Source organism: Carcharodon carcharias, chromosome 12, assembly GCF_017639515.1.
Source record: "Carcharodon carcharias isolate sCarCar2 chromosome 12, sCarCar2.pri, whole genome shotgun sequence".
Lineage (NCBI taxonomy): Eukaryota > Metazoa > Chordata > Chondrichthyes > Lamniformes > Lamnidae > Carcharodon > Carcharodon carcharias.
This window is the reverse complement of record NC_054478.1, coordinates 33025578-33051783: the sequence shown is the minus strand read 5'-3', so window position 1 is coordinate 33051783 and position 26206 is coordinate 33025578. Positions and strand designations below refer to the sequence as shown.

The 26206-nt window shown below is 40.3% G+C and overlaps 1 protein-coding gene across 42 annotated transcripts in view; it reads right to left on the bottom strand.

Moving 5' to 3' along the window:
- neb (nebulin) overlaps positions 1–25901 on the bottom strand; it is a 284616-nt gene extending 258715 nt beyond the window's left edge. For 39 of the 42 annotated variants that reach the window (XM_041201321.1, XM_041201334.1, XM_041201338.1 and 36 more), the window contains exons 1-13: positions 25808–25901; positions 25034–25162; positions 24734–24823; positions 14109–14147; positions 13948–13977; positions 13306–13335; positions 12474–12503; positions 12266–12388; positions 9673–9780; positions 4874–4978; positions 4643–4747; positions 3103–3207; positions 1926–2030 (exon numbers count right to left, since the gene is read on the bottom strand). In XM_041201321.1, coding sequence (XP_041057255.1) covers positions 1926–2030; positions 3103–3207; positions 4643–4747; positions 4874–4978; positions 9673–9780; positions 12266–12388; positions 12474–12503; positions 13306–13335; positions 13948–13977; positions 14109–14147; positions 24734–24796 — 843 coding nt within the window. In that variant the 5' untranslated portion in view covers positions 24797–24823; positions 25034–25162; positions 25808–25901. The remainder of the gene's footprint in view (positions 1–1925; positions 2031–3102; positions 3208–4642; positions 4748–4873; positions 4979–9672; positions 9781–12265; positions 12389–12473; positions 12504–13305; positions 13336–13947; positions 13978–14108; positions 14148–24733; positions 24824–25033; positions 25163–25807) is intronic. The other 3 variants (XM_041201325.1, XM_041201322.1, XM_041201323.1) reach the window with 3 other exon arrangements.
- Between the last annotated feature and the right edge of the window lie 305 nt (positions 25902–26206).

Here is a 26206-nt window from a genome sequence, read left to right as displayed (position 1 = left end):
AGAAAATACTTGCCCCAAAGTCACTAACAGTTCCAATTGAAAACTGTCCAACTGCTTAGGCTTGAACATCTATTTGCCCATAATATTTCTGCCACAGTCAGCGTACTCAACCATGCCCTCTCCTTTACCTTTGCTGCCCTTGCCCCCAGCAAAGCCTTTCATTTCTCCCATCCTCGACATTCGCATGCGATGCGTCTCATCTTTACTCTCTCAAGTTGAAGAAGTACAGACTTGAGTTTATCTGGCGTATTAGCCAGGGTGCCTCTATTAATAACTTTGCTTCCTTTCCCCATGCCATCATTCTTGGATTCCATCCAGGATCTATCTGTGACTCCCCTTCTCTTACAATTCTCATCCTGTCCCTTGATGACAGAATGCAATGATATGGGGCCAATTTCCACATGTACATTGAAAAACTCACCTCTACCTCTCTAGCACTTGTTTTCACCCTTGCATTGACTCTGTGTTGTCAGGCTGCTGCCGAATATTCAGTTCCAATTTCCTCCAGTTAATCTTTGACAAGACCAAATCTTTCAAGATCCGAAAGCTTGTCACTGATTCTATTCTTCTCCCTGACCACAGCCTTGGGTGAAATCAGGCTGTCCACAACCTCTGCATCCTATTCAAAGCTGAGCTTCTGACCCTATATCCTTTCCAACACAAAAACCAAGGGCAAGATTTTTCGTATGGTGGGGTTCCCCCCCCATACCGTCCCCCAAAAAGTCAGCGGGGGGGAGTGCACCCGATGTGGAAATTAGGTCCACCCACCCTTTCCCGCTGAACAGGGTGACTAGACAGGCTTCACCCCGCCCCGAATTCCTCCCACCAGCCTCAAAAATTGAAGCCAGGCAGGAAACGGCCCTTAAGTGGTTATTAATTGCCCATTTAAGGGCCTCAATAGGGACAAGGGCTGGCATCCTACCATAAAATTGCAGACAGGCCAGTTTGGGCAGGAAGGCAGTGGGAAGGCCATTAGGTGAATTTTATTACCTCCCCCGCCCCTCCTCCCCGGTGTCTGAAAACTTGCCGACAGGTGACCTTAAAATTCTGCCCCAAATAACGTAACACCTCCATAACATTGCTGGTGGCCAACCCTCCCTCAGTTCATATGCTGCTGGAGCCCTCATTGATGCCTGTGCCATTTTTAAATGTGACTATTTCAATGCTCTCTTGACAGGCATCCCTCCACCCTTCATAAATTTCAGTTCATTCAACATTCTGCTGCCTGTATTCCATCTGTCTTTACTAACCTACATTGGTTCCCAGTTAAAATTCTCATCCACAACTTTAATTCACTTCATGGCAATAATCCCCATTACTATAATTTCCTCCAGTCCCCACAATCCTCACAGAGTGTTGCATTGCATAGGGAGGTGGTGGCGTAGTGGTATTGTCACTGAACTAGTTCTCCAGAGGCCCAGGGTACTTCTCTGGGGAAAAAAATCTGGAAGTCTAATGATGACCATGAAACCATGTTGAAAGTTGTAAAAACCCATCTGGTTCACTAATGTCCTTCAGAGAAGGGAAATCTGCTGTCCTTAGCCTACATGTGACTCCAGATCCATGGCAATGCAGTTGACTCTTAAACACCCTCTGCTATGGCCTAGCAAGCCACTCAGCTCTCAAGGGCAATTAGGGATGGGCAATAAATGCTAGCCCAAAGTGATGCCAACACCCACATTCCATGAACGAATTAAAAAAATGACATGCCTTCAGCCGCCTAGATCTTAATCTCAGGAAGTCCCCCCCCACCCCGCCACTTCTCCTTTAACATTTGCTTTAAAACCCATCTTTCTGTACTCCTTCATTCACCCCTCCTAATATTCCCTTCTTTGGCTTGACATACATTTTTATCTGATTATGCCTCTGTGATGTGCCTTGGAGTATTTTTCCTCCTTATAGAAGCTGTTGTTGTTGGTACTTACATCGCTGAGCTGATTGACAACCTTTTTTGCTAGATTTACTTCTGGCGGGTCTGCCAGCGAAGTGTATTTTGACAGTTGTTCATTGTGTCCTTTCTTATATTCGATCTAGGTGGAAAGAGGAAATTGGTTGGTTAATGAAAATAAATAAACAGTTTGATCCCATTTATCGCACTGTGGATAATTCACCTCTCCCAATGCTTAATGATTTGATATTGATCATTTTGGTGATAACATGATATTCAATACTAACTAGTGTTAATTGCTGCCTGCAGGACAAAAAAAAATTGGCAACACAAGCACTTAATGGACAACGTTGAAATAGCTGATTGTGAATTTCAAAGAGATGTAGGGATGTTATTTGACTTGATCAATTGACTGATATCACCAAAGCAGTGCAGTCCCAATCAGAGGAAGTCCTGCTAAACTGTACAGTATTCTGATCACTTTGGGTGGAATATTACAGCAGCAGGATTTTACCTTCCCACCAAAATCAATGGAGTTTAGAATGGTTCGCCACATTTTACGGCTCCGCTGCGACAGAGCTGTAACATTCCAGCCTTTGAGTGCTAAGGCCAGTTTTGACCAGAAGGGGCATATCCAGGCCATGAACAATGCAAAGAGAAGCCATAAGACTGATCAGTTAAAAGAAAAGACTGAAGAAGGGTGGGTATTTTTAGCTTTTAAAGGAAATGACTGAGAGAGGATCTCAAGGACATCTAGAAGATTTGTATGGCATTGAAAAAGCAGATCTTCAAACGAAACCCTGACAGTAATGCAAGAGGGCGTAAGTTTCAAACTCTTATCTAACTTACCTCTGCAAGGATGATTTTCTGCTCCACTTTTACTGATGGTATGCATTAGCTGAAAGGGTGGTGGAAGCAGACTCAACAATGATTTTTAAAAGGGAACTGGAGGGGTTCTTGAAAAAGAAATGTTTGCTAAGTGGTGGGGAAGGAGCTGGGCGATTGAGACTAATTAGATTTCCTTTTCATAGAGCCAGCTCAGGGACAATATGTTGAATGGCCTGCTGTGCAGTATGGCTCTATGACTCTATAAAGCTTTTCCTTCTTTGTTGATAACTGTGAAAATGGCCAAAATTCATTTTAATTCTTGTGATCATTGTACTAAAATCTCCCACACCCGAAAGACTTGAATGTTTAATGTTCAAGTCACTTACATCACTCAGAGCTTTCTGAGCTTTGGCAACTCGTCTCAACTCTGGACTATCAGTGTAAGGAAAGTAGAAAGGCTTTTCCTCCTCCCAGGCTTCTTTATATAATTTCTTCAAGGGAAGGAAAAAAACAATCAACGTTAAGCAAGTTTGGAATAATACCTATAACTCTAATAATCACATACTACTTGGAATTAAAAGTAATTGTTTTTCACAAAATAGGCGTCGATATTGAAACTGAAAATATACATTTCTTATAGCACGGTAACAATTAAAAGTACCAGTCAGGGAGGCTGCTCTTTGACTCAACCCCTTTGTCCCTTCTTTAATCGCCACACAGTGAAGTAGAACATGGAGATTTTTGCTTACAATTTTTCACAGTGTGCATTTCTAATCTTAGTTTCAGTATTTTGAGGGCTCAGAGAGAAAATCAGGGATCTGTCTACAGAACGAGTTACTCCATCCCATCCTTATGCTTCTTCTGGCCTTCATCTCAAGAAGGAACCAATAGGAACTGGTCACCTGCAAGCCAGCTGAAAAGCGGTTTGAAAGCCTGTCCTTCTGCAGCCTGTCAGGGAATATTTTAGCAGGCTCTGACCTGATTGCATGATTAAAGCAACAATAAAACTGTTAACTAGGTTTACAGACAACTGTGGAAAATTGCAAGGCAGGATCAGATAGGTCATTGGTGACTTACATAACAGAGCTTGGCAAAACAAGTTACACCTTTGAAGAATTAAAATGCTTTAGCTTTTGCTTAATAATCCTCATTTATCTACCCAGCAATCCTGTGTTCTCATTATGTGGGCATTTTGTGCTGGAGACAGTCTACTGTTGCCAAATACTCTGATTTTGTTCTTTTTTTATATATTCACAAAATAGCTGCCCACAAAATAAAGATAAGCATTTGGCCTGGAAAATCTACGGGGGCTGGCGGGGGAGAATGCTCACAGCTATGCCAGGATCGTAGCCACTGTGAATTGCCACCACCAAAGTTTGCAGGGTCATAGGAAGCACCAGCCAAGAGCAAGCCATAGCATAGAGCGGAAGCACCGGCCACCCCACCACCCACCCATTGTAGACCCCAGAATCACAACCATAACTGGCCAGACTGGTGGGGCAAGGATGTGGGTGGTGTCGGGCCTTCCGGTTATTAGAGCAGCCTCTAAGTATGTGCTGCCCTTCAACGCCCCACCCTTTACAAAGGCCTTCTGAGTGCTCTTTGAGCAACCTCATTTTTGGAGATCCAGATCCTCAAACTTCCTATAGAGCCCAAGGTGTATCTCAGAAATCTCACCTCCACAAGGCCATTCCATGCACCACTCATAGCTGGGTGTCGCTCGTTTGCAGGCATTCCGGCAAGGCTCCCAACAGATCCCAATTACACCCCCATCACCAGAACAGCCTGAATCTTAGTCACCATGGTAACTGAATTATTTATTTTGTGGCTTTTTTTCCAAAACAATGTGATTATTCTGACAAAAGATGAGGTAAAATATTTGCTTGGCACTTGCTACAGTTTTATTTGATTAATAGATTCCTTTACCGGGCTGAAGTTTTCGGCAAATTTCACCGCTCGCACAAGCTCAGGGGCATCTGGTGGCAGTTGGTAGATATCCTTGGTATCTTCCCATTTCTGTTTGTATAACACCTGGGATAGACAGTTCAGTAGGCATGTCAGTAAACTGATTTGGAGGTGCAGCAGACTTGTATTGTAGAAGAAGATTATGCCAGATGTAAACTGGACTCAATCTTTGTGTGTTATGAGTAATGTTACCTTGCTAACTAACTGTGAAATATTTTTGGCATGGGCAATATCCCGGGCCTTCTCATCAATGTGGCACATAGTCTTCACCTTGTCACCTTCCGAACGGTACTTGACCTTTAAAATTTAAAAAAAATTGAATCAGAATGTGTAGCTTTGCATTGGGTCTGCAACACAAAAACAGACCATTCAGACCAAGAGATCTTTGTTGGCATTTATGCTCCACACAAGCCTCTTCCCATCTCTCTTCACCGAAACTTATCAACATTTCCATCTATTCCTTTCTCCCTCATGGGTCACTTCCCCTTAAATGCATCTATGCTATTTGTCTTAGCAAGTGGTAACAAGTTCCACATTCTTATCTTTCTTTGGCTAAAGAAGTTTTTCCTGAATTTCTGAAAGGCTTTATTGGTGCTTCTTTTATTTTTATGACCTCCAATTTTGAATAGCTCCCAAAAGTGCAAACATTTTCTTTATGTCAATCCCATTACCATTATGTTATCTTAAAGATGTCCATCTGGTAACCTCTCAGTCTTCTCTTTTCTAGAGAAAAAAGGCCAGCCTGTTCTTATCTGATAAGCATATTCCCTCTTCTCTAGTAAATCCTGGTAAATCCTTTTTGCACCTTCTCCGGTGTCTCTATAATCTTCCTGTAATGTGTATACCAGAACTGTGTATTCTGAGCATATCAGCTGTGGCTCAGTTGGCACCGCTCCCACCTTTACGTCACCTTTGGTTTCAAGTCCCCCTCCAAGGGTGCAATCTTGTGCTCTCGCTGGTGGCAAACTTGGAGGTGGAAAGGGCATTTACTTAGACAGGGCGATGACATATGTGAACCCCATCGACTTTCCATTTCCACAAGAATTAAGTTGTGGGTGGAAAGGCCCATGGTTGACTTTTGTACCCCACTGACAATTGAGGCCCTTAAGTGGCCAATTAACGACAACTTGAGGGCTTCATCCTGTCACCGCTGGATTTAGGCCAGTGGTGGACAGGTCTGTCGATATGTTGACATGACAGGTGAACACTCTGTGCCTGATCGAGGCACTGGATATTGAGAAGGAGGGGCCTGCTGAGAGCCACACTCCTTATTCGCTTCTTACCTCTCTGCACCCTTTGCCCCACGACCTCCACCCCACAAACCCTTCCATCCCCACATTACTTATCTGTGGCCTGGGTCGCTCCAGGGTCCTGGCACTTTGGCCGGTGAGGGGGGGGGGGGGGGGGGTCCTTCCAGCAGAGCCACAATCTCCCCAGTGGCGCTGCTGAGTCAAGAGTTACCAGCCTCTTATTGGCTAGCAGCTCTAGTCAGGCGGGACTTCCACCCCTGGGGTCTTGATTCCAAGGGAAGGCCTGCAGGTGGCCTCGCAACTACCTGATTAGCATGTGGTTTGGTGGGCCTTCCAGGCAAGTGGCACCGTGGGTCTCTCGCTGGCTCTCCAGCTGTCATTCAAGACCCCAACACCAGATCAAGAATCCACCCCAGGACTTGGCACAAAAATCAAGGCTGTTATTCCAGTGAAGGAATGAAGCAGTGCTGCACTGCTCAAGGTGTCATCTTTCAGATAAGATGTTAAACCACGGCCCAGTCTACCCTCTCAGCTGCATGTGAAAGATTCCAAGACACCATTTCGAAGAGGAGTAGGGAAGTTATCCCCAGTGTCCCGGCCAATATTTATCCCTCAATCACCACAACAAAAACAGATTAGCACCTTTAATTGTGGCCCAGAACTCATCCTGGTAATAGGTTCCTGACCCCACCTTGAAAATCTGGCCCCAGCCATGTATATTTAGTAATATTTTGTTTCTCACTTTGAGCCTAATTTTAACTGTGTGTAAATGAATGGTTTTTTTGAAAGTGAAAATTCCACTCTCTCTCTCTATCTCTCTCTCATACAGATGCACATGTACATGCCGACACAGAAAGCCTCCCTGATCTAAAAAAAAGCACTCACTCTAACTTTACTTAAATAAAATATAAGAAATTTGTCCTCTCACTATTCATCAAAATTATATGAAATAAATTACTGATTACCACTAGAAGCTAACGAGAAGTCTTCCTTCTGTTGATCTACTGAATGGTACTGATCTATCCTAGGAAGCTGAATGCAAGACACATGCTTAAAGTGAAATCAACCAACAGTGTTCTAGCTCTGGGCAAAAATATCAACTTGACCAAACATTTGTGAGGTGCTGATACCTTCAAGAAGAAAAAGGTGGAATACATTGAAAAATGCAAATGACATTTCAAAGATAAGTTTAAACATCTCACTGTGAATTGTGTATTTTATTAATTCTAATTTCATTTATCACCTAATGGTACAACCTGCAATTGCATGGGGAAAGGAGTGACTTGGGCTTTTTCAATTTCAATTGTAGATATAGGAATTTATAATAGATTTTTTTTTACATGAAAGTGAGAGAACAAGAAAAAATGCTTTCTAGACATAGATGCTGAAATAAGAGGCTGGATTTTCATCTCCCAGTGGGAGTGTGAATCGGGCCGTGAATCATACTTTAGCTGGAGAAACAAGTTTCTCTGCCTTCCTCATCCCGTACCATTTTGTGCGGCCTTTTCACGGGTCAGGAAGGCCTTGGGTTCAAAACATACATGTACCTTTCCTGAGGCCGGTGTCCCCATTGTGAGGACCACAGGAAAATTGAATTTCCTCCCGCACACAATTTTTGAGCACCAGTGTATGTTTTGAAATCCCGAAGAAATGTACTTCTTTGGAGAGTTTGTAACCACTGAGGGAGTCAGGAACATTCTGAAGTGTAAAATGTTTTGAGACCGTAAAATGTCACTATTAGATGCTGTATTGTAATGCAGATGCACTTTTAATGCTGTGATTCATCGTAGGGATTTCCCCAGCCAAGGTAAGTTGACTCTTACGTTGATCAGCATTGTGTAATTGCTGTCATGCATTACAGTACTTTTCCAATAGTCAAAAGTAACATAATACATTACAAATTTTTTTAAAAATGTCCAAAGCATGTTATCATGTTGTGTGCTGTGAGTTAAATTGACAGCCCTGGCTGTGAAAAAAAATCCCCCTTTTGATAGTTGAAAAAATATCTGCACCTGCTCCCCTCCATTGGCAGGCACCCTACTTTGAAATGGAAATGGCACACCATCCTGTTCTGTCAGTTTCAAACAGTGTAGCTGGAAGCTTTTCTTATGATAACTGTAGTCATTATGAATGCTTGGCTGGGTTTCAAAAGCTAATAGTAATTTCACCCTGGCAGGTGATCTATTGATCCGCGAATGATTGCAACTTTTAAAAGGCTGAAATAATAGAATAGTCCTTTATTGTGTTTTTTGTTTGTTTACAAATCTAATAGGAACTGAAAGGATTATATTCTTTTACAATCACTGAGGTTTTTTTTCTAGTATCAGTGATGGTGTATTTGAAATAAGGGTTTTATTAGATTGCTAGAGGTTTATTTTTCTCCAATGATTTCAAAATAATTCCCATTGATATTGCATGGCTCCTGAAGGCTGTACATAGTGCAACATGAGTGAGTGGCTATGGAGGATAGATGGGGGACATGGATGTGGCATTGGGTGGCTTGAGATAAATGAGGGGGCATGGGGTGGCATGGAGGTGAGGGGGCACAGAGATGGCATGGGCAATCTGAGGGGGCATGGGGTAGCAAGGGCAATTTGAGTGGGCATGGGATGGGTGGAGTGATGAGGGGGTGAGGGACGGTTTAGGGGGATGATGTTGGAAACTGGGCTGCTCCGTTGGAGAACCAAGCCAGGCCTTCTAACCATCCTGCCTCTGCTCTCACACTACTCATGCACTCCATCGTGGCTCACAAAATGCACTGTGAATTCGACCCCTGCATAAAAAGACAAAATTCCTGGACAAAGTCACACATGGGTTGAGTGTGCATTTGCAAAATGCGCAGATTGGGTTTTCCCAGCTCACGCAAAAATCCAAGCCAAGATTTTTGATAATTGCCTATTTTAAAGGCTGATGTTAGTGAATTGCAAGTAAAGGCTACGTGCAGTGTATCTCACAGAAACAAGTAGATTGTTGTGGTGGTATACTCACTGCCACAGAATAAGTAAGTAAGTGGTTAGGTTGGAGTTGTGGGAAATTGGTAAACTGGTAGCTACAGCAATAGAAGATTGAACTTCTAACTATGTGGCCTTTACTTGAATGAGTCTCCAGCTACATTTTTCCTCAGAGTGGTCAAGCTCAGTTATGTGGAGAGCTTAAAGAAAATCAATTTGAGTGAGGCCCTTTCCAACAAATTTCAGGTTTAATTTTGTGGTGATATTTGGTCCCATTGCCACGGTTGAGTTGGTGAATGGTAATTTAGCAGCAATAGTACTGCATTAACTTCCACTTCCTATGTGGCACTTGTGGTAGAACCTGCTTCTCATGGATTGGTCTCTTCAGCCAAATGCACCATATTAAGCTACCTTGTACCCGATGGATTTGATACACTACATGTCCATCATCTTGGGTGGCAGTCAGGAGAGTGAAATTGAGGCCACAAGTAGATCAGCCATGGAAGTATTGAATGGCAGATCAGGCTCAAAGGCCTGAATGGCATACTCCTGGTTCTAGGTCCTTTGTTCCCTACATATATAAAAGGATGCTGATGTGTGTGCTGCATGAACTAGAAAGGTTTACAGTGCGTGGAGGGGTGGCATGGCAATGGGAGAGGGAGGAAAAAGAGAATTAATTAACACTGTTTGATTAAAGTCCAATGTTTTTCCAATGTATGGACTAGTTAGGATAATTACATTCCTAAGTGGAAGATGAAACCTCTTCAAATTTAGTATCCATTCTCCTCACCTCACTGAGCTGTTGCTGAGCCTTCCGAATTCTCTTCAGCTCTGGTGTGTCTGAAATAACAGCATATGGTTTTCCTCTTTCCTTTTCAAATTCTTCCTTGTACTTGTTCTAAAATTAAACACATTTCCTCGAGTCAAAATTAAACAAGATCCATTTTTATCATCTGAAATTAGATACTGCGACAATCGCTTGGAAAATACACTTGAGTATTTCTCAATCATTCACTTTCATGCACCATTGACTCAGTCCTCCCAGAGGTACACTGTCACTTCAGGGAAAATTATTTCAACACTGACAGCGTTCATATCACCCAGCAGGTTCTGGAGAAATGTGAGCAACAAAGAGACTTCTACAGCCTACACAATTTTAATCAAACAAAACTCTTGACACAGTGGAGCCGAATTTCATTTTTATCACCAGGCAGGAACGGGGTGACAGTATAATGGAAATCATTTTTGCCCAGTTCCTTGTGCTCTTTCAGCTGCTGCTATAGTTATGGGGGGAAGGAGGAGCCTTGAAAGGGGTTACTATTTGTCCATGGGAAAATAAAGTAGTTTGCCATCTTGAAAAATTAACTCAAATTACAATATGAAGAGATACATTTCTCACCTAAAACAATTGCTGACCTGCAGAGAGAATTCTGGTGGGCACCTTGCACATCCGTTTGCCTGCCTGATTTAATTTTCAAACAGGCAGCCAGCACTCTGGCCCTGAACAGAAGGGAGCCTGTCCAAGTTGAGTCCTATGTTGGTTGTAGGATCATAATTGTAATTTTAATGTACAAATGGGTAGTGCATGCACCATGCATGTTAGATCTTGTTATATTAGGCATTGACCAGCCTAATCAGTGGGCTTTAAAGAGATTGATTCAGACCACTTGAAAAAGGGAAAATTACATCAATTGGACCTCAACACAATTTTGAAGGAGTAGCAGATTACACCCACTGGGGTACTTGACATTGAGCAGCCTGACCTGTGGTCCCTAAAGGATAACTAGAAGCCACTGCAAAAACACAGGTTTTACGTATCCCTTCTATTTACCATGATAGGCTTGTCACAACAGAGGAACCACTGGATATGTCGCCACCACCCCCACCCCCCCTGACCCCACAGCTCCCCCCCACTGCACCATTACACCTCCCCCACCCCCCACCCCCCACTCCCCTCCACACACACCTCACCACCCCCCCCCCCCCCCCCCCCCACCAAACAATTAGCGAGCTGCCTGTCAACATTCACCTACTGCTAATAGCTTGCTGCTTGGTGATTGTGGCTTCCCTGTACTTGAACATGGTAATCCTCATAAAAACAAGGATTCCCAACTCTAGTGTACAGAAATGAGCAATGTTAAAGGGGAAGAGGGAGACTCAGTCTGATGTAAGAGCAGCTGGGCTTGGGTAACAGCAGGATTGAGTGGAGGAAGAGGGGCTGGGAATGATTAGCAGTGCAAAGAGTCAAATGTCAAAAGCAGATATAGGTGGCAATATAGGGAGCAAATGTATGACAATGAAAGAAAGAAGTAAGGAAAAGAAGGAAATGGATGTGACACATGCCATGGAGACCTGTAAAATGGGTGCCTAGTGATCCAATTTCTAGGCCTCACAACATCGCTCGATTTTGTCAATGAGCTAAAATCTATACCTCTAACATGTTTTACAAAAGATATTTCAAACCATACTGTTAGTGGTCAGTATGACAGCTTTCACTGTACAAACCATCTTACTCAATATTTTTCAGTGTCACAAGTCATTTATTCAATTTATGGATCAAAGTGGGCATAGATCATTTTGTTGCTTGTGAGGGCTTTTTCATTTGTGTATATTTCTAATAGCAGTAGAGATTTGTCATGCTCTGTTTATCAACTGGGTAACTCACTTTCTCAATTGGACAGAATTCATAAAAAATGAATTAGCTGACACAAATGAGTGGAAACAGTGAATTAATCTCACCATATGACACCTGTCTATCAGTTAACTCGTGATCTTTAACTTAAAGGCAAGTGCCGCCAAAGTGGCATCTCAAAATACATTTTAAAATACAAATATAGCTTAGACTAATATTTCCTCTAAGAGCCTGGTGAATGATTGCACTATAGTATATTCCAGTTGATAGGTGTACTGCTCAATGTAGTTGTAACAGACCAGGAAAGTTCAAGTTCAACCCCTGGTCTGCATTGCATTAGCTGACCTTGGATAGAGTGCACTGGGGGTTGGTCGAAATTACCTCAATGTTCCAGCGTAGGAACAGGTTTCATCAGCTACTGTAATCCTGGTCCAGGTGACCCCTGCTAGAAACAGAGGGCGGGATTTTCCTGTCCCGCTCACCACCAGGATCATCTGGTCCCGCTGAAAGTCAATGGGCTTTTGGCTGGGGCACCGCATTGCCGGCGGCAGGTCCCACCATGGTGGGGCCATAAAATCCCAGTGAGAGTCTCTACAAATATCAGCTGAGGACACTCTTGGTTTCAGATTTGAAGCCCTCTTCACATGTGGAGGAAGAGTGCTTCAGCAAGGTAGCCAAGAGTAGAATGCTGAGGAAAAAATTTGCATCACCAACAAATATATGCACAAAGCATGAATTACAGATTTCGTACCGAACTGAACAGATCCTGCATCTTATGACTGTGTTCAAGGTAAGGAGTCAGAAACTTTGACTTGTCGACCTTCTCCGTCTTTCTCACTTCTCTGACAGGGAGCCCTGAAGCAGACTTATGAACCTTAAACAATGAATAAAACAATATTAGTTCCACCCCATGAACAAATGCAGTACCAAACATTCACTAACTTGTTACTTATGCTCACCTCTTGAACGACAGTGTGTGGCTGCGTAATCTGTAGGAAAGAAAAATGGTCATTTAGTAGCTAAATAAATTACTTCACATTTATTGCAGCACACAAATTATTGATTCTGTTCCAATGAACAAAGGCACCATCAAATATTGGCCCGGATTTTGCGATCAGTGGCAAAGTGACGATGACCTCAAAGAAAGCTGCCCAAAGGACGTGGTGATCTCTGTGGTGTAGATTTCCCCTTTCTTGATGTTACTTTGATTCTGGCATCAGCTCAAGGAGATTTTCTGTTTCAGCAACAGTGATATCTTCAAGCAGGCTAAGCAGCCAATCACGTTTGAAGAATTCTCATAGAAAGCAAACCAGGAAGTAAAAACCACTGATTCCATCACTTTTTAACACTTTTTAATCATTTTATCAACAGCAAAATAAAATTAGGACATACACATGGTTTAAAGGCAGAAGTTGAAATATCTTAACAAACTTTCAAAAAAATCTGCAAAAATATGTGGATTTTCCTTATCATACTGGAGAAATTTGACATTCCAGAAATATAAAATTGTTTTTTCAGGGCCAGAGAGGTTGTTTAACAGTAATTATGAATTTAGTACACCATTAAAAACCCAGTTACACCCCTTTCAACAGATTTTGGAAAATTTCCATCTGCAGGGACTTCAACAATGCGCCTGTGAGGAGCATGGGATCACTGACAGCAACTTCTGAATTTTGACATTTAACTGCAGACTTTAGAAGTTGCTGTCAGGTCCACATGATGGCAAACGCTGACAATTTCACTGCAAAATCCAGGTCATTTACCAACAGTTTAATATGTTAAGGTTCTTACCTCCTGAATGACCATGCGTGGTTTTGAAACCTTATGGAAAAGACCAATAGTCATTTAGTACCTCATAAGAAGTGTCCAAAAAAGGAGGGCTTGTGGGGAGTGGGTAGCATCCCTCCCTTTGAGCCAGAAGCTCTGGGTTCAAGTCCCATTCTAGGACTGGATGGATAAGGAAGGTGCATTCATAACGCAGTCAAACAGACAGGTTGAGTATCAACTTGTAAATCTTTCCAACATATGCCAACATCTTACGCAGTAAGAGCGGGAAAGATTTCTGGTTAGCCATGTGATGGAAATAAATTGGAGCCTCTGCCTTTACTATCCATGGCTCCAAGTCACAACATGCAGATAAAAGTGCATGTTGCTTCAGCAACTCAGACTCCTTGGGAGCTGGATGGCTGGTGTGGATCAGATTGGTGCTTAAAAAATTGGATTAATCCCCGTTCCGGCTGAGGTGAATAAAGTCAGCCCTGACTTGTTGTCCTACTCATGGTGGACATTATGGAGCTGTGGGTCAGACCTACCTTTGGGCACAGAACTCAAGAAGAAAATGTGTCATTCTTAGCATAGTGCACGTTATTAATTTGACCTGTATACAAACACTGGCAAATATTTGCTAATTATTTGGCTTCTTACTATGCTTACCTCATGAATAACTGTTCGTGGTTCTGAAATCTTGGGAACAAAAAATGTGATTGATTAGTTAAATAAAAGATGTCATACTTACTGCAGCAAAACAATATTGATTTCACATTTAAAACAATGCAACTCCTGATATTCATGAATTATTTAACTTAATTACTTACTGTTGTCACTTCTCGAATGAATGTTTGTGGTTCTGATTCCTTGAAGGAAAGAAACATATTAATTGAACAGTGAGATTATAGTTGTCATGTTTACTGCAACCAAGTTTACATGTGGTACTTTTGCTGGTAGATAGAACTGGTCTACCTAAAGTAGCCATGCAATATCAAGCCTGTTACAAAACATTCAATAACATGTTGCTTTTTATTGCTACAGTTGGTGATATTAATTTCTAAGCAGAGAATAAGAAACTTTGCTCACATATAATTACTCTTCCTGAAAACCAAGGAAATTACCGGTAATTAAAACTGCACTAAAAAGATTATTGGGGCAAAATCATAGTGTGCAATATCAGCAACAAATGGTTTAATATATCCATACAACATTTCTGTCTGTTCCTTTAATGAAGATATTATCCTGTTCAGAAAGTGTAAGCTATCACTTTTGTTAAAACAGGAGACAAGCGAAATTCCACAACCCATCATTGGATCCTACTTTAACACCATGTCAGTGAATGGGTGTTGAGTGAGTTAAAATTGGGTCCACTTATATTTGTTACTAATATCATGTGGCACAATCTCAACCCATAAATTAGATTAAGTTTAAATTGAAAATGTTCAGTGTCAAAATTCTGATGAAAAAGTCACGTCTAATATGTTAATTTATCCATTTGTCTCAAATGCTAAATGGCTTGCTCTGTATTTCCAACACATCCAGCATTCTTTCTTTCTTCTGATCTTTATCGTGTCATTAAGATTAATTTTCTGTCAGATGTGAACACTATTCCTGAAATTGTATGCAGTCCATCAGCTTTAAAGAAGAAGCTTTTCCATACTGAATTTTTCCTCAGCGATTGAGATATGGTTTACCATTTCCCAACTAATTCTAGCAGTTCTATATGGCTAAATAGCATTGACAGTAGAATAGTTTTTTTTAATTCTAAATTCAATATCTTGCAGGCAAAGAAAAAGCAACAAAAATGTTTGATATTAAATATTCCACTAATTATTTGATACAGATTTACAAAGGGCAGAACAAAGTTGCGTTCAACTAAATTCTATATAACAGGAAAACTGTGATAATTTGGGACTTAGTGAAGTCTACATTATAAATTTGAACATGTCAGGTGCGTGAGTGAACTTGACACCAAAGTAAGCATTAATGCACATTTGTAAAATCCAGAAAAAAATCTTCAGGTGAAAACCATTTCTAAACTACTTGCAATTTAACCTGGAATCTTAGACTTTTAGTAAGGTAATCCTTCAAATGCTTCCCATGCTGCTTATTGCAAAGCTGTAAATGCCACTCATCAGACATATTCCAATGCTTGCAATCATTTTCGATCCCAAACAGACGGGGAAGCCAAAAAGTTTTGACAGGCCATTATAGAAGCCACGAATCATGCCTTTGTCATACTGACACCTACCCTGTATGACCAGCACCACTGTGTGGCACCAAAGAGGGATATATGAAATTCTTCACTATTAAAGTGTGTGATAGTGGCAAAATACTACCTGAGATGTCAGAGTGGACCAACATCTAACAGTTTGCATCAGGATCTCTAGAGTTTGCTATGCTGTGCAATCTCTCAGGTTTAACTCTTATCTGTTGTGGCATTATATCGTTCTGTGCTTTCCACCTTACTCACCTTTATTGCATTGGTTTTCAGAGGCTGAGTGCTCTAGGAGTGAAAGCTGGTTCAAGTAAATGATAGATCTTGATCCAAAATAGCTTAAATACCAACTCTCCATTCATCTGATATTGGATCTGGCATAGATTACTCAGAGGAGAGTTGTGATGGAGATAATAATTGGTAAGTGACTCGGAAGTGCATTCGGGTATGAGGATTTGCTTAATTCAGTACACAACCTGTTCTTTGAGTGGCTAATTTATTCATCTAGAAAAGCCAAAGTTTGACTCATGGTTTCACCCTGATGGCTTTGAAGATCAGCAAAGCATGCAGCACCATCTTGCATATGGGCCATGGTTTCAATTTGATCGTCGAAAGTATCAGTAGCAAGCTGCGTCGTTGTGCTGCCTGATGTTTCTCAGGAAAGGACAAAAATAAAGTAATTAGCAGCAAATTCTCATGCAAATAGGCAAATTTGGCTTCTTCAGCACAGCGGCCCACATCAGCCACTTTTTAATGTCAGGAACATGCATAAACAATTGCTTCATGCATGCCTGTAACAGGTAGGTTACAGACAATTACCTTTGTTACCTCTGTAACCTTTGTAATCTCTTTTCCGTTTATCACCTTCTCAATTTCATATGTATGGTACTACAATGGGGCAAATCCCACAGAGAATCAGAAACAAAAAGTTATCACCTTGTTCCATTATTTTCCAGCTCTGTGTGAGTCCACTAAAAAACCTTCAAGATTTATTTATTGTAATTGATATTCCTTGTATTGCCTAGGGAGTCTTGCATCATATTGTATTGATTTACATTGAGGAACATAGGAGCCAGAGTAGGCCATTCAACCCTTCGAACCTGTTCTAACATTCAATTGCTTTGGGGCTGATCCATATCTAAACTCCTTTATGGAACAAAAAATTTATCAATTTCAGTTTTGCATTTTTTTAATTGACCTAGCCTCCACACCTTTTGGAGGAGAGACTTCCAGATTTCCACTACACCTAAGCAGAGACCATGTCAAGTTTCCAGAAGAGGCTGTGATAGTTGGTTGAAGGAAAGGAGTTAAATTGTTTTGGGGCAGGGTAGGCACACAGGATTACAGGTACTGTTCATGTGGAGGATAAACATTAACATGGGCTGCTTTGGACAAACAATCTGTTTCCATCTTGTAATTTCTATCAAATTCTATGAGGGAACACTCTAAACACAGTCAACTGATAAATTCCCAGTGCCTTCTGAAGGCCTCTCCTGATTTTCATTAAATGAAACTGTTATTGTCAATGTTTGTTCGGGATGCAGTTAATGCTTTCAAGGCCTTATTTATTACCCATCCTTTAGCGGTTCTAAGGAGGTGTCCGTTTTGGTTCAGTGGTAATATTCACACCTCTATCAGAAAGGTGTAGATTCGAGACCAATTCAAGAAGTCAAGAGATTTAAGCAGATCAGCTAGACTGACACTTCAGTTTTACACTCTCTGACTGGACTTTAAACTGAGGCATTGCCTGCTCTCTCAGATGAACATGAAGGATTTCACTGCACTACTGAACAATGGTAATGGAATTATCCCTGGTGTCCTGGTCAATATTATCCCTCAACCAACTTGGCTAAAACAGACTATCTGGTATGTAGCTCAATGCTATTTGTGGGACCTTGCTGTGCACAAATTAACAACCGTGTTTCTTACAAAAGTATCCGCACTCAAAAAATACCTTTTGTACTTTGGGACGTCATGAGGCTTTGAAAGACACTATATAAAATGCAAGTTCTTTCTTTTACTGCTTACAACAGAGTGGCTTATTAAGCTTATAAGAAGCAACCATATAATGTGGGACTGTAGTCTATAGGTTTGCTTTCCTAAAGGACATTAGTGAAGAAGATGATATTTTACAGTCCAGCAGCTTTTATGGACATCTTCCTCCCTCTTGGTGCTAGAGGATTTATTAAATTAGGCTTTCAGCTTGATATGATGGGAATTAAGTTGATAACCCCTGTTGCTAGTGCAATAACATTGCACTGCACTACTATATCCTGGTAGTACAGAGGGAAGAAGGTAGCTCCTAAGACATTTTTCTTTGGTAACAGTTTAGAACACGTGCAACTGATGGTGGTAATCACTGTTATCTTCAGTACATGCTGATTATTTTATATATGCAAATTTTTAAATTGATGTAACGGGAGTGGAGATAATGAAAGGGCTTATCATAATCTTCCAATCTTCCCTGGATATTGGGGAGGTGCCAGAGTGTTGGACAGTGGCAAATGTGACACCGTTATTCAAGAAAGGATGTAAGGCCATTCCTTGTAACTATAGGTCAGTCAGTTTAAGATCCGTGGTGAATAAGATTTTAGAAACAATAATTGGGGAAAATATCAACAGACAGTTGGAGACGTTTGAAGACAGCACAGATTTGTAAAAGGAAGATCATTCTTGACTAATCTAATTAAATGTTTTGGAGAAATAACAGAGAAGGTTGATGAAGAGGATGCAACAGAAGCTGCCTAAATGGATTTTAAGAAAACGTTTGACTAAATAGCACATAAGAGGCCAACTAACAAAATTGAGGCTTATGGAATAAGAGGGTCGGTGTCAGCTTTGGTAAAAAAAAACTTAAGGACAGAAAAGAGTGAGTCATGGTAAATGGTTGTTTTTCAGACAGTGGCGTTCTTCAGTGGTCAGTGTGGGGACTACTGTTTTTTTGTGATATATATAAATGACCTTTGGATATTGGAATATGAAGTACAATTACAAAATTCGTCGATGATGCCAAACTTGGAGGTATGGCAAACATTGAAGATGATACCAATCAACTGCAACAGGACATGGATAGACCAGCAGGAATGAAAAGACAAGTGGTAGATGGAATTTAATACAGAAAGTGTGATGTGATGCATTTTGGCAGGAGGGATAGGGTGAGTGAATTGACATTTAATGGCACAGTTCTAAAGTGTGCACAGCGACAAAGGAACCTGGATGGGTTCATGTGCAAAGATCTTTGACCTTAGAAGGCAGCAGGAGATATTGAGAGAGTAATTAGCAATGCAAATGGGATATTGGGCTTCATAAGTAGATATATTGAGACAAAATCAGAAAAGTTACACTGAACCTTTATAAAGTCTGGTTAGGTCACAACTAGAGTATGGCATCCAGTTCTGGTCACCACACTCTAGGAAAGATGTGAGGATCCTTGAGAGAGCGCAGAGGTGATTTATCAGAATGGCTCCGTGGGTGAGGGATTTTACTTACAAGGTTAGGTTGGAGAAGCTGCAGTTGTTCCCCTTGAAGCAAAGGAGATTGAGGGGGTATTTGTTAGAGGTGTACAAGATTATGACAAGTTTAGATAAATAGGCAAAGAAAGGCTGTTCCAATTAGTTGATTGTACAAGGACCAGGGGACACAGGTATTAGGTTTTGGGCAAGAGATATAGTGGCACGGATGTGAGGAAGAACGTTTTTACGCAGCAAGCTGTAATAATTTGGAGTTTCCTATGAGGATGGTGGAAGTGGAGTCAATCAAAGATTTTAAAAGGAAATTGGATGGGCACTTGAGGGAAATAAAGTAGCAGGGGAATGGGACTGACTGGATTGCTCCACAGAAAGCTGATATAGACTCAATGGGCTGCATAACCTCCTTCTGTGCCATAATAACTCCATGACTCCAAGACTGATTTAATTTCATTCACAGAATCACAGAATCACACAGTGCAGAAGAGGTCCTTCGGCCCATCAAGTCTGCACCGACATGTGAGAGACACCTGACCTCCTGTCTAATCCTGTCTAATCCCATTTGCCAGCACTTGGCCCATAACCTAGAAAGCAACTTTCTCTTTATTACTAAGAAGTAACATCCAGAGTATTCTTTTAACAGAAAAATGCTCTTCACTCAAAATAAAAAGGCAAAAGAATAAGAGTTAAAGACAATATTATGGGGCTGACTATAGTCGAAGCTCATGGGTGAAGATTTTCTTTCTGCGCTGAATCTGCTTCCATCATCCTTTCAGACCAAGCATTCCAGATCATAGCACTCACTGTATTAAAACAAAATTCTGCTGATCTCCCCTTTGGTACTTTTGCCAATTATCTTAAATCTGTCTTCTCTGGTTATCAACCTTCACATCTGTGGAAAATGTTTCTCTCTATTTACTCTATCAGAACCCTTCATAATTTTGATAACCTCTATTAAATTTCCCTTTAATCTTCTCTGTTCTAAGGAGAACAATCCTGGCTTCTCTGGTTTCTCCACATAACTGACGTCCCCCAACCCTGGAAGCTACAAGAAGTAATCATCCTCCCAACAAGTGAACAATTGTGAGTAAGCATGGTACATGACCTCAGGACATCCCAAAGCACTTCACAGCCATCAAAGTTTCTGAGACATGGGGCAGGTTGGGAATATATTTTGCTCTGCCAGAAGTGATTATTTATCAATAAAATTAGGAATGAAACAACAGTGCCTAAGTGGGAGGAATGTCCAAATGGCACCTATTTATAATTGAGATATGCTTCACAGCCACTGGACACCTCAAAGCACTTTACAGCCGATGAAGTACTTTTGAAGTGTCATAACTGTTGCGTTTTAGGAAACACAGCAGTTAATTTGCACACAGCAAACCCCCCACAAATAACAAGGTGATAATGACCAGGTGGTCTGTTTTTTTGTGACATTGATTGAGGGATAAATATTGACCAGGATACCAGGGATAACTTCCCAGATCTTCTTCAAAATAGTGCCATGGAATATTTCATGTCCACATAAGAGGACAGACAGGGTCACAGTTTAATGTCTCATCTGAAAGGCAGCACCTCCAGTGGTGCAGCACACCCTCAGTGCTGCACAAGAGTGTTAGCCTTGATTTTTGTGCTGAAGCCCTGGATTGAGACTTGAACTTGGAAGCTTTCGATTTAGAGGCGAGGTAAAAATAAAGATACGGGATTTATGGAAACCTTAGAATTAGAAATGGAAAGATATGACTCCAGCACAGGTAAATAATCAATAGGAGAATACACCTAAAGCAAACTAATTTTATGCTGCGATCATCATAAAATTGTAAAGTTAAACCAAGCTGTAGGTTTTTGACCAAATAAAACCTACAGCATAAAGCTGGGCAGCTTTAATTTATTGTTTCAAGTTAATGTGAAATAAAGGCATTTTTCTGAAAATAAAAGGGAGTTTTATTCAATTCAATTAAAGTGGAAAAAATTTTTACCTGCTAAAAGCACCAATATTTTCTTAGTTATGATGAATAACATTTAGTTTATTATAGATCCTGCACAAAACATCTTCTATGTGAATTACTTTGTCATGATGTCAGTAGCAAAACTGAGATACATGAATAGACTGTTCAGTGACCTTTTGCAAACCCCACAGTGTAAGTTACCTGATTCACATCACACATTTTGAACCTGTTGTAATTGTGTGTCCAAGTCTATTTCAGTCAGTTTGGCTCACTACAATCAGCCTGGGGCTGACTCATATTTCCTAAAGTCTTCTGACATTAGACTAGAATCTCCCACTCAATTTCTATACCCAACTAGTATAACTGACTACAATTTCCAATTCAATTACTTAACAAGACTACATGGACTCGCTCCAGAGCTGGATCTTAGCCATCGTCAAGAAAAAAATGACAACACGGAACAAATTTGTTGTGGATGAAAAGCCGCTGTTCATGGCGATGGTATGAGAACAATCTTGGACTTATGACAGCATTTATCGCTTCATACAACTTTACACAGTTTTCCCTGAAAGTAATGTGAAATGTTTCAACAAAAGCCAATGATGATTATGGGTTATTGTCTGAACAATGGAGGATGGAGCTGGGAAAACAGATTACAAGAGGTTAGTAACCTGGATGTGAAAGACTACCAGATGAGCAGGTAAAAAGTGCATATATGATGATAGAGACGAAGCATATGTTTCATGACACATTCATTTAATCACTGTAGTGCTAAACAATGCATGCACAATGAAATGAATTGACATTGTTCTACATATTACAGACAACAGGAAAAGTAACTCATCTCACTTTAACATATTTGCATTTTATTTTTAAAATATTCAATCACAACTTTATATTTGGTCTTGGGAATGAATAGCAGCTCTTTTATATTTTCACTACTTTAATAGGTTTAGCCTAGTTAGTTCTGATTTTAAACAAATACATTATAAGGGGCTGTCAATCACTATTTTATACTAAATGTGGCATTTTTTTCCACCTTCAATAGTACAAACAATGTTATTGTGACAGACTTCTGCATGGTGTTGTTAAAACTCCATTATAACCAGCATACACCCCATTATAAGTCCATTAAGAGCAGAACTATCTCAAGATGTTTGCAAAACTGAAATTTGACTGCGCTCATATTTTAGGACAATACAATTAACTAAATTCTTGGGGGAAGAAAGTTTGATGAAATAGATAAATGATAACCTTTCCACCAATTACCTTGATGGCTTGGTGGGCAATGCTGCTCTCAGGAATAATATTGAGCTTCAGTTTTAAAATTAATTTTCAGAATTTATTACCCATCTTTAATTGCTGTAATTAGGCAGGAGTGTATCTTGATACAACTGGGGGCATTATTTCAGAGATGAGAGTCAAGCATGTTAAGAACAAACGAAATAGGAGTAGGAGTAAACCACATGATTCAGTAAGATCATGGCTGAACTTTTACGTTAACTCCATATTCTCACCCTATTCCATATCCTTTGTACTCAAAGATCTATCAATCTCAGTTATGAATATACACAATAACTGAGCATCCAAAATCATCTGGGGTGGAGAACTCCAAAGATTCACAACCTTCCAAGCGAAGATTTTTCCAGTCATCTCAGTCCTATATGGGTGACTAATTATCCTGAGACTACAATCCCTAGCTCCAGACCCTCCAGTCGGGGGGAATAACTTCTCAGTATCTACCTGTCAGCCCTTTAAGAATTGGATGCATTTCACTGATCATTTCTTATCCATTACAGTGCCTTGCTTGACCAGCAGCATTGATTGTTAATTATAGTACAGGATTGGAGGGCCCAAGTTTAATTCCCAGTCTGGGCTGCAATTCCTAATTTCACCTGAAGTAATATTTGGCTTGTTGCGATTGCTTTTAGTATTCCTGAAGGAGGGAGAGGGTAAAATAGCCTGAGTCACAGCTGTTTTCTAGCACTAATCACTGTTTTCAGGAGGGCTTTTAATTATTTGGCCCCACAATTTCATCCTGTCCTCTTCTAAAGCTGAGGAACAGGTCCACGGGGACACTGCACCTTTCCCAACTGTCCATATGAACATAAGACTGTGTCGGGGGAAACTTGATGCTAGAGGGCATCACAACTAAGTCTGATCAGTCTCTACACACTGACTACATGTGTATACCTTCCAGTAGGTGTCACTATCTGGTGACCAAGAGTGGAAAGAGCAAGTTATCTTTCCCTTCCTGAACCCAGGGGTGGTAGTCAATTCTGGAGCTCAACCATTGTCCACGTGGATGAGTTAACCCATCACAAACTGAGAATTGACGCCAAGGCATTTAGGGTCTGTATGGCTCAATACTACAATAATCTGGGCACTTAATGACTGAGTCAATTAGGAGAGCAATTTTAGTGATTGAACCAACCACAAGCATTTGCTTTATATCATGGCCAAGCATTTATATAATAGTGTATATTCCATCATTGAGATAATTCATCATTAATGATTTTACTTCCTAACAGGTAATCCAAGGGAATTCCTGCTAACAAGGATTGGCTGCCCCAGATTAGAATTATCAGAAAATTCTCAACAGTGACAAAAGTAAACAGATTGAACATAACTAATGAGTATTCATTGGTTTAGTTGAAAATTAGTTCTTGCTATCAATTAATGATCCATTAGGTGGAACAAAACAAAATCCCCAAAATGACAGCAACGTATGATGCAAAAAATATTGGGAAAGTTGACCAGGTATAAGCTTAGTCATCACAGAAAATGATGAAAAATACATTAGGAAATGTCAAAAACAAATAAAAATCAGAAATGTCTGCAATTAATATTTGATGTACTTTTCCTATGAATGCTAAATATTCAACAAAGATAAGTCCTTTATTAATGTAAAATCATTAATACCCAAAAATATATTTTATATTAATAGACTATTCTTGTTGACTTCAAATCATGGCTGTAAATGAAACCGCTGCCACAGAGGAATATTCCAGGAGGAAAATATAAAGATGCTCAAAGTCAGTTAGTTGCATTGGATTTTATTACATATCTGTCAGAGCAGGTTCTGCCCTACCAACCACTTGAGAACTGAATGCTCAGCCTGTTTGAACTTAGATGCTGCATTCCTTCTGCATGCTCAGCATGCTTTTTATTAGTGCTGACTGCTAAAGTATCTCAGTGCAGCAAAAGGCTTTGATACGAAGTGGGGAAATAGCAATGAGCAATATCGCAAAAGATAAGGGAAAATTAACGTTGTGTTTTATTTCCGAGCAGGACATCTTGAGGCAAATATGTCCTTTTCAGGTTTTGAGGCTGAAGGGCTATTTGCTTTTTATTTGCTTAATCTTATTGAGTTTCTTTAATATTAAAACATATAAGCTTCAGTTGAAGAGGTGCTGAAAAATAAATGTTTGCTTCAAAAAGGAAAATTTTCTTCTATGTGCCAAAATAGCAGCATTATTTCTGTTTGTTAATTGTCAGATACATTTTTCTACTTATCAGGGAAAAGGCTTTGCATATTTTTATCAGCCCGCCCTCCCTAATTTTAGTTAGAGACTACATATAACGCTTTGTTTGATCAATGAAATAGAATTCAGCATATTAAATACTGCCATTTTTAAAAATTAAACAATCATTATTATGAAGATATCAATATGCTGTAATTATTGGTGGAATAAAGCATAAGAAAATAATTTTTAAAGTGTTTAATATATGAAGTCAAAACTGCAGTTAAGAAAGTGAATGTGTTGATTTTGTTCCAGTGAATCAAATTTCCCCAACTGTTTCGTACTTCTTACCGTTATAGTCTCCTCCACTTCATACTCTTCATATCCCTCAAAATCTCCCTCTTCGTCTTCCATTTTTGCTGTATGTCACTGATTGACCTCCTAAAATAAGGCAACGGGTCAGATTCTAAACCAATGCACCAAATAGAAAAATAAAATACACAGATACAAATACACTAGGAAAGGGGATAAAAAATGGATCTGCAAACGTAAATTATTTTAAGGGGCTCTGTAATGGGATCAGGAAAGAAGTGAGCTTTGAGATGCCCTATATACACATCTAGATAGACATAAAATGTATGGCAGACATACCGTGTACAAAAATACTTGCTGGACGTCAGCAATAAAGTATAACCAATGACCTCACAGAAATGAGACCGGGCACTGTCCAATTGCCATAGGAATGTACTCCCTTCAGTTTCTGCACTCTTTAATTTACAGCTGTAAAAAAAGGGAGTGGGTGGAAGTAGGTTAAGTGTTAAGTGTTGATGTCAACTAATTAAATAAAATGGAGATCTAATAATTTCTCCACACAGTTTCGATTCAAGGAATGATTTTCTTGTTCTGTCAAAATGAAGGCTCAATGGGTGGCACAATAAGGGGGGACGGAGGGGAGCATCTAGATCAAGTAACAAGGGTTCTGAACAGCTGTTCCTATGCCTCGAGAAATTTGTCACATCAGTTAATACCACTGTACGATTGGCTGGTTTAGTTTAGCTAGCTGAGTTGCAATTCCTTGTGAGGCAAGCAAAGCCCACAGCAGCATAGTTAAATTTAGGAACACAGGCTGAGAGCTTTTTCTGAAACTTCTATTATTGAAAGAAAATAACCAAAAGCCTGGATATGATTCCGCATTTAACACAAAACCAGAGCGGCTGTTACCATTTATATACCATGTGGGAAATGTCCTAAAACGAAGGATCAACTAGTATCATAGTTCAGTAGGTTTACTGTACTCTAAACAAATGTTAAAGCCCCAATCGAATCTATCCTGACTATTATAAAGTAACGGAAAGCACATATTAAATGCAGCACCACCTTGCAAGCTTACAATTAGCATTTGAGACAGAAATGACAAAATCTTACCCGTGATATTTAAAAGTAATTTTCCCCAGCAGCTAGAGCCTCCCCAGCGCTCCCCTCCCAAGAAACGCTGGACAAGAGCTACAAGCTGCATCAGCGACTAAATTATCATGTGAACTGGCAGACCAATCAGAAAGCGAGTTTACTCGGGTTTCAGATGCTAAATATACCTAGTGAACCCTTTAATAGCCACCTGTTCAGCAAGCCCAAGGAGGGACACCAGTGATGCTGGCCAAAGTCTTGGATGATCTCAGACAATGCAAATTCAATGGCTGAAGCTTCCAGACCAGAAGGCTATCTGAGCTGTTTGCTTTCCAAGTTAGCAAAAATAGAGATTTTCTCTGCTTAATTTTGTGACTGTAATTGATTATTTCCATTGGTTGTGCTAACATCTGTCAGGAG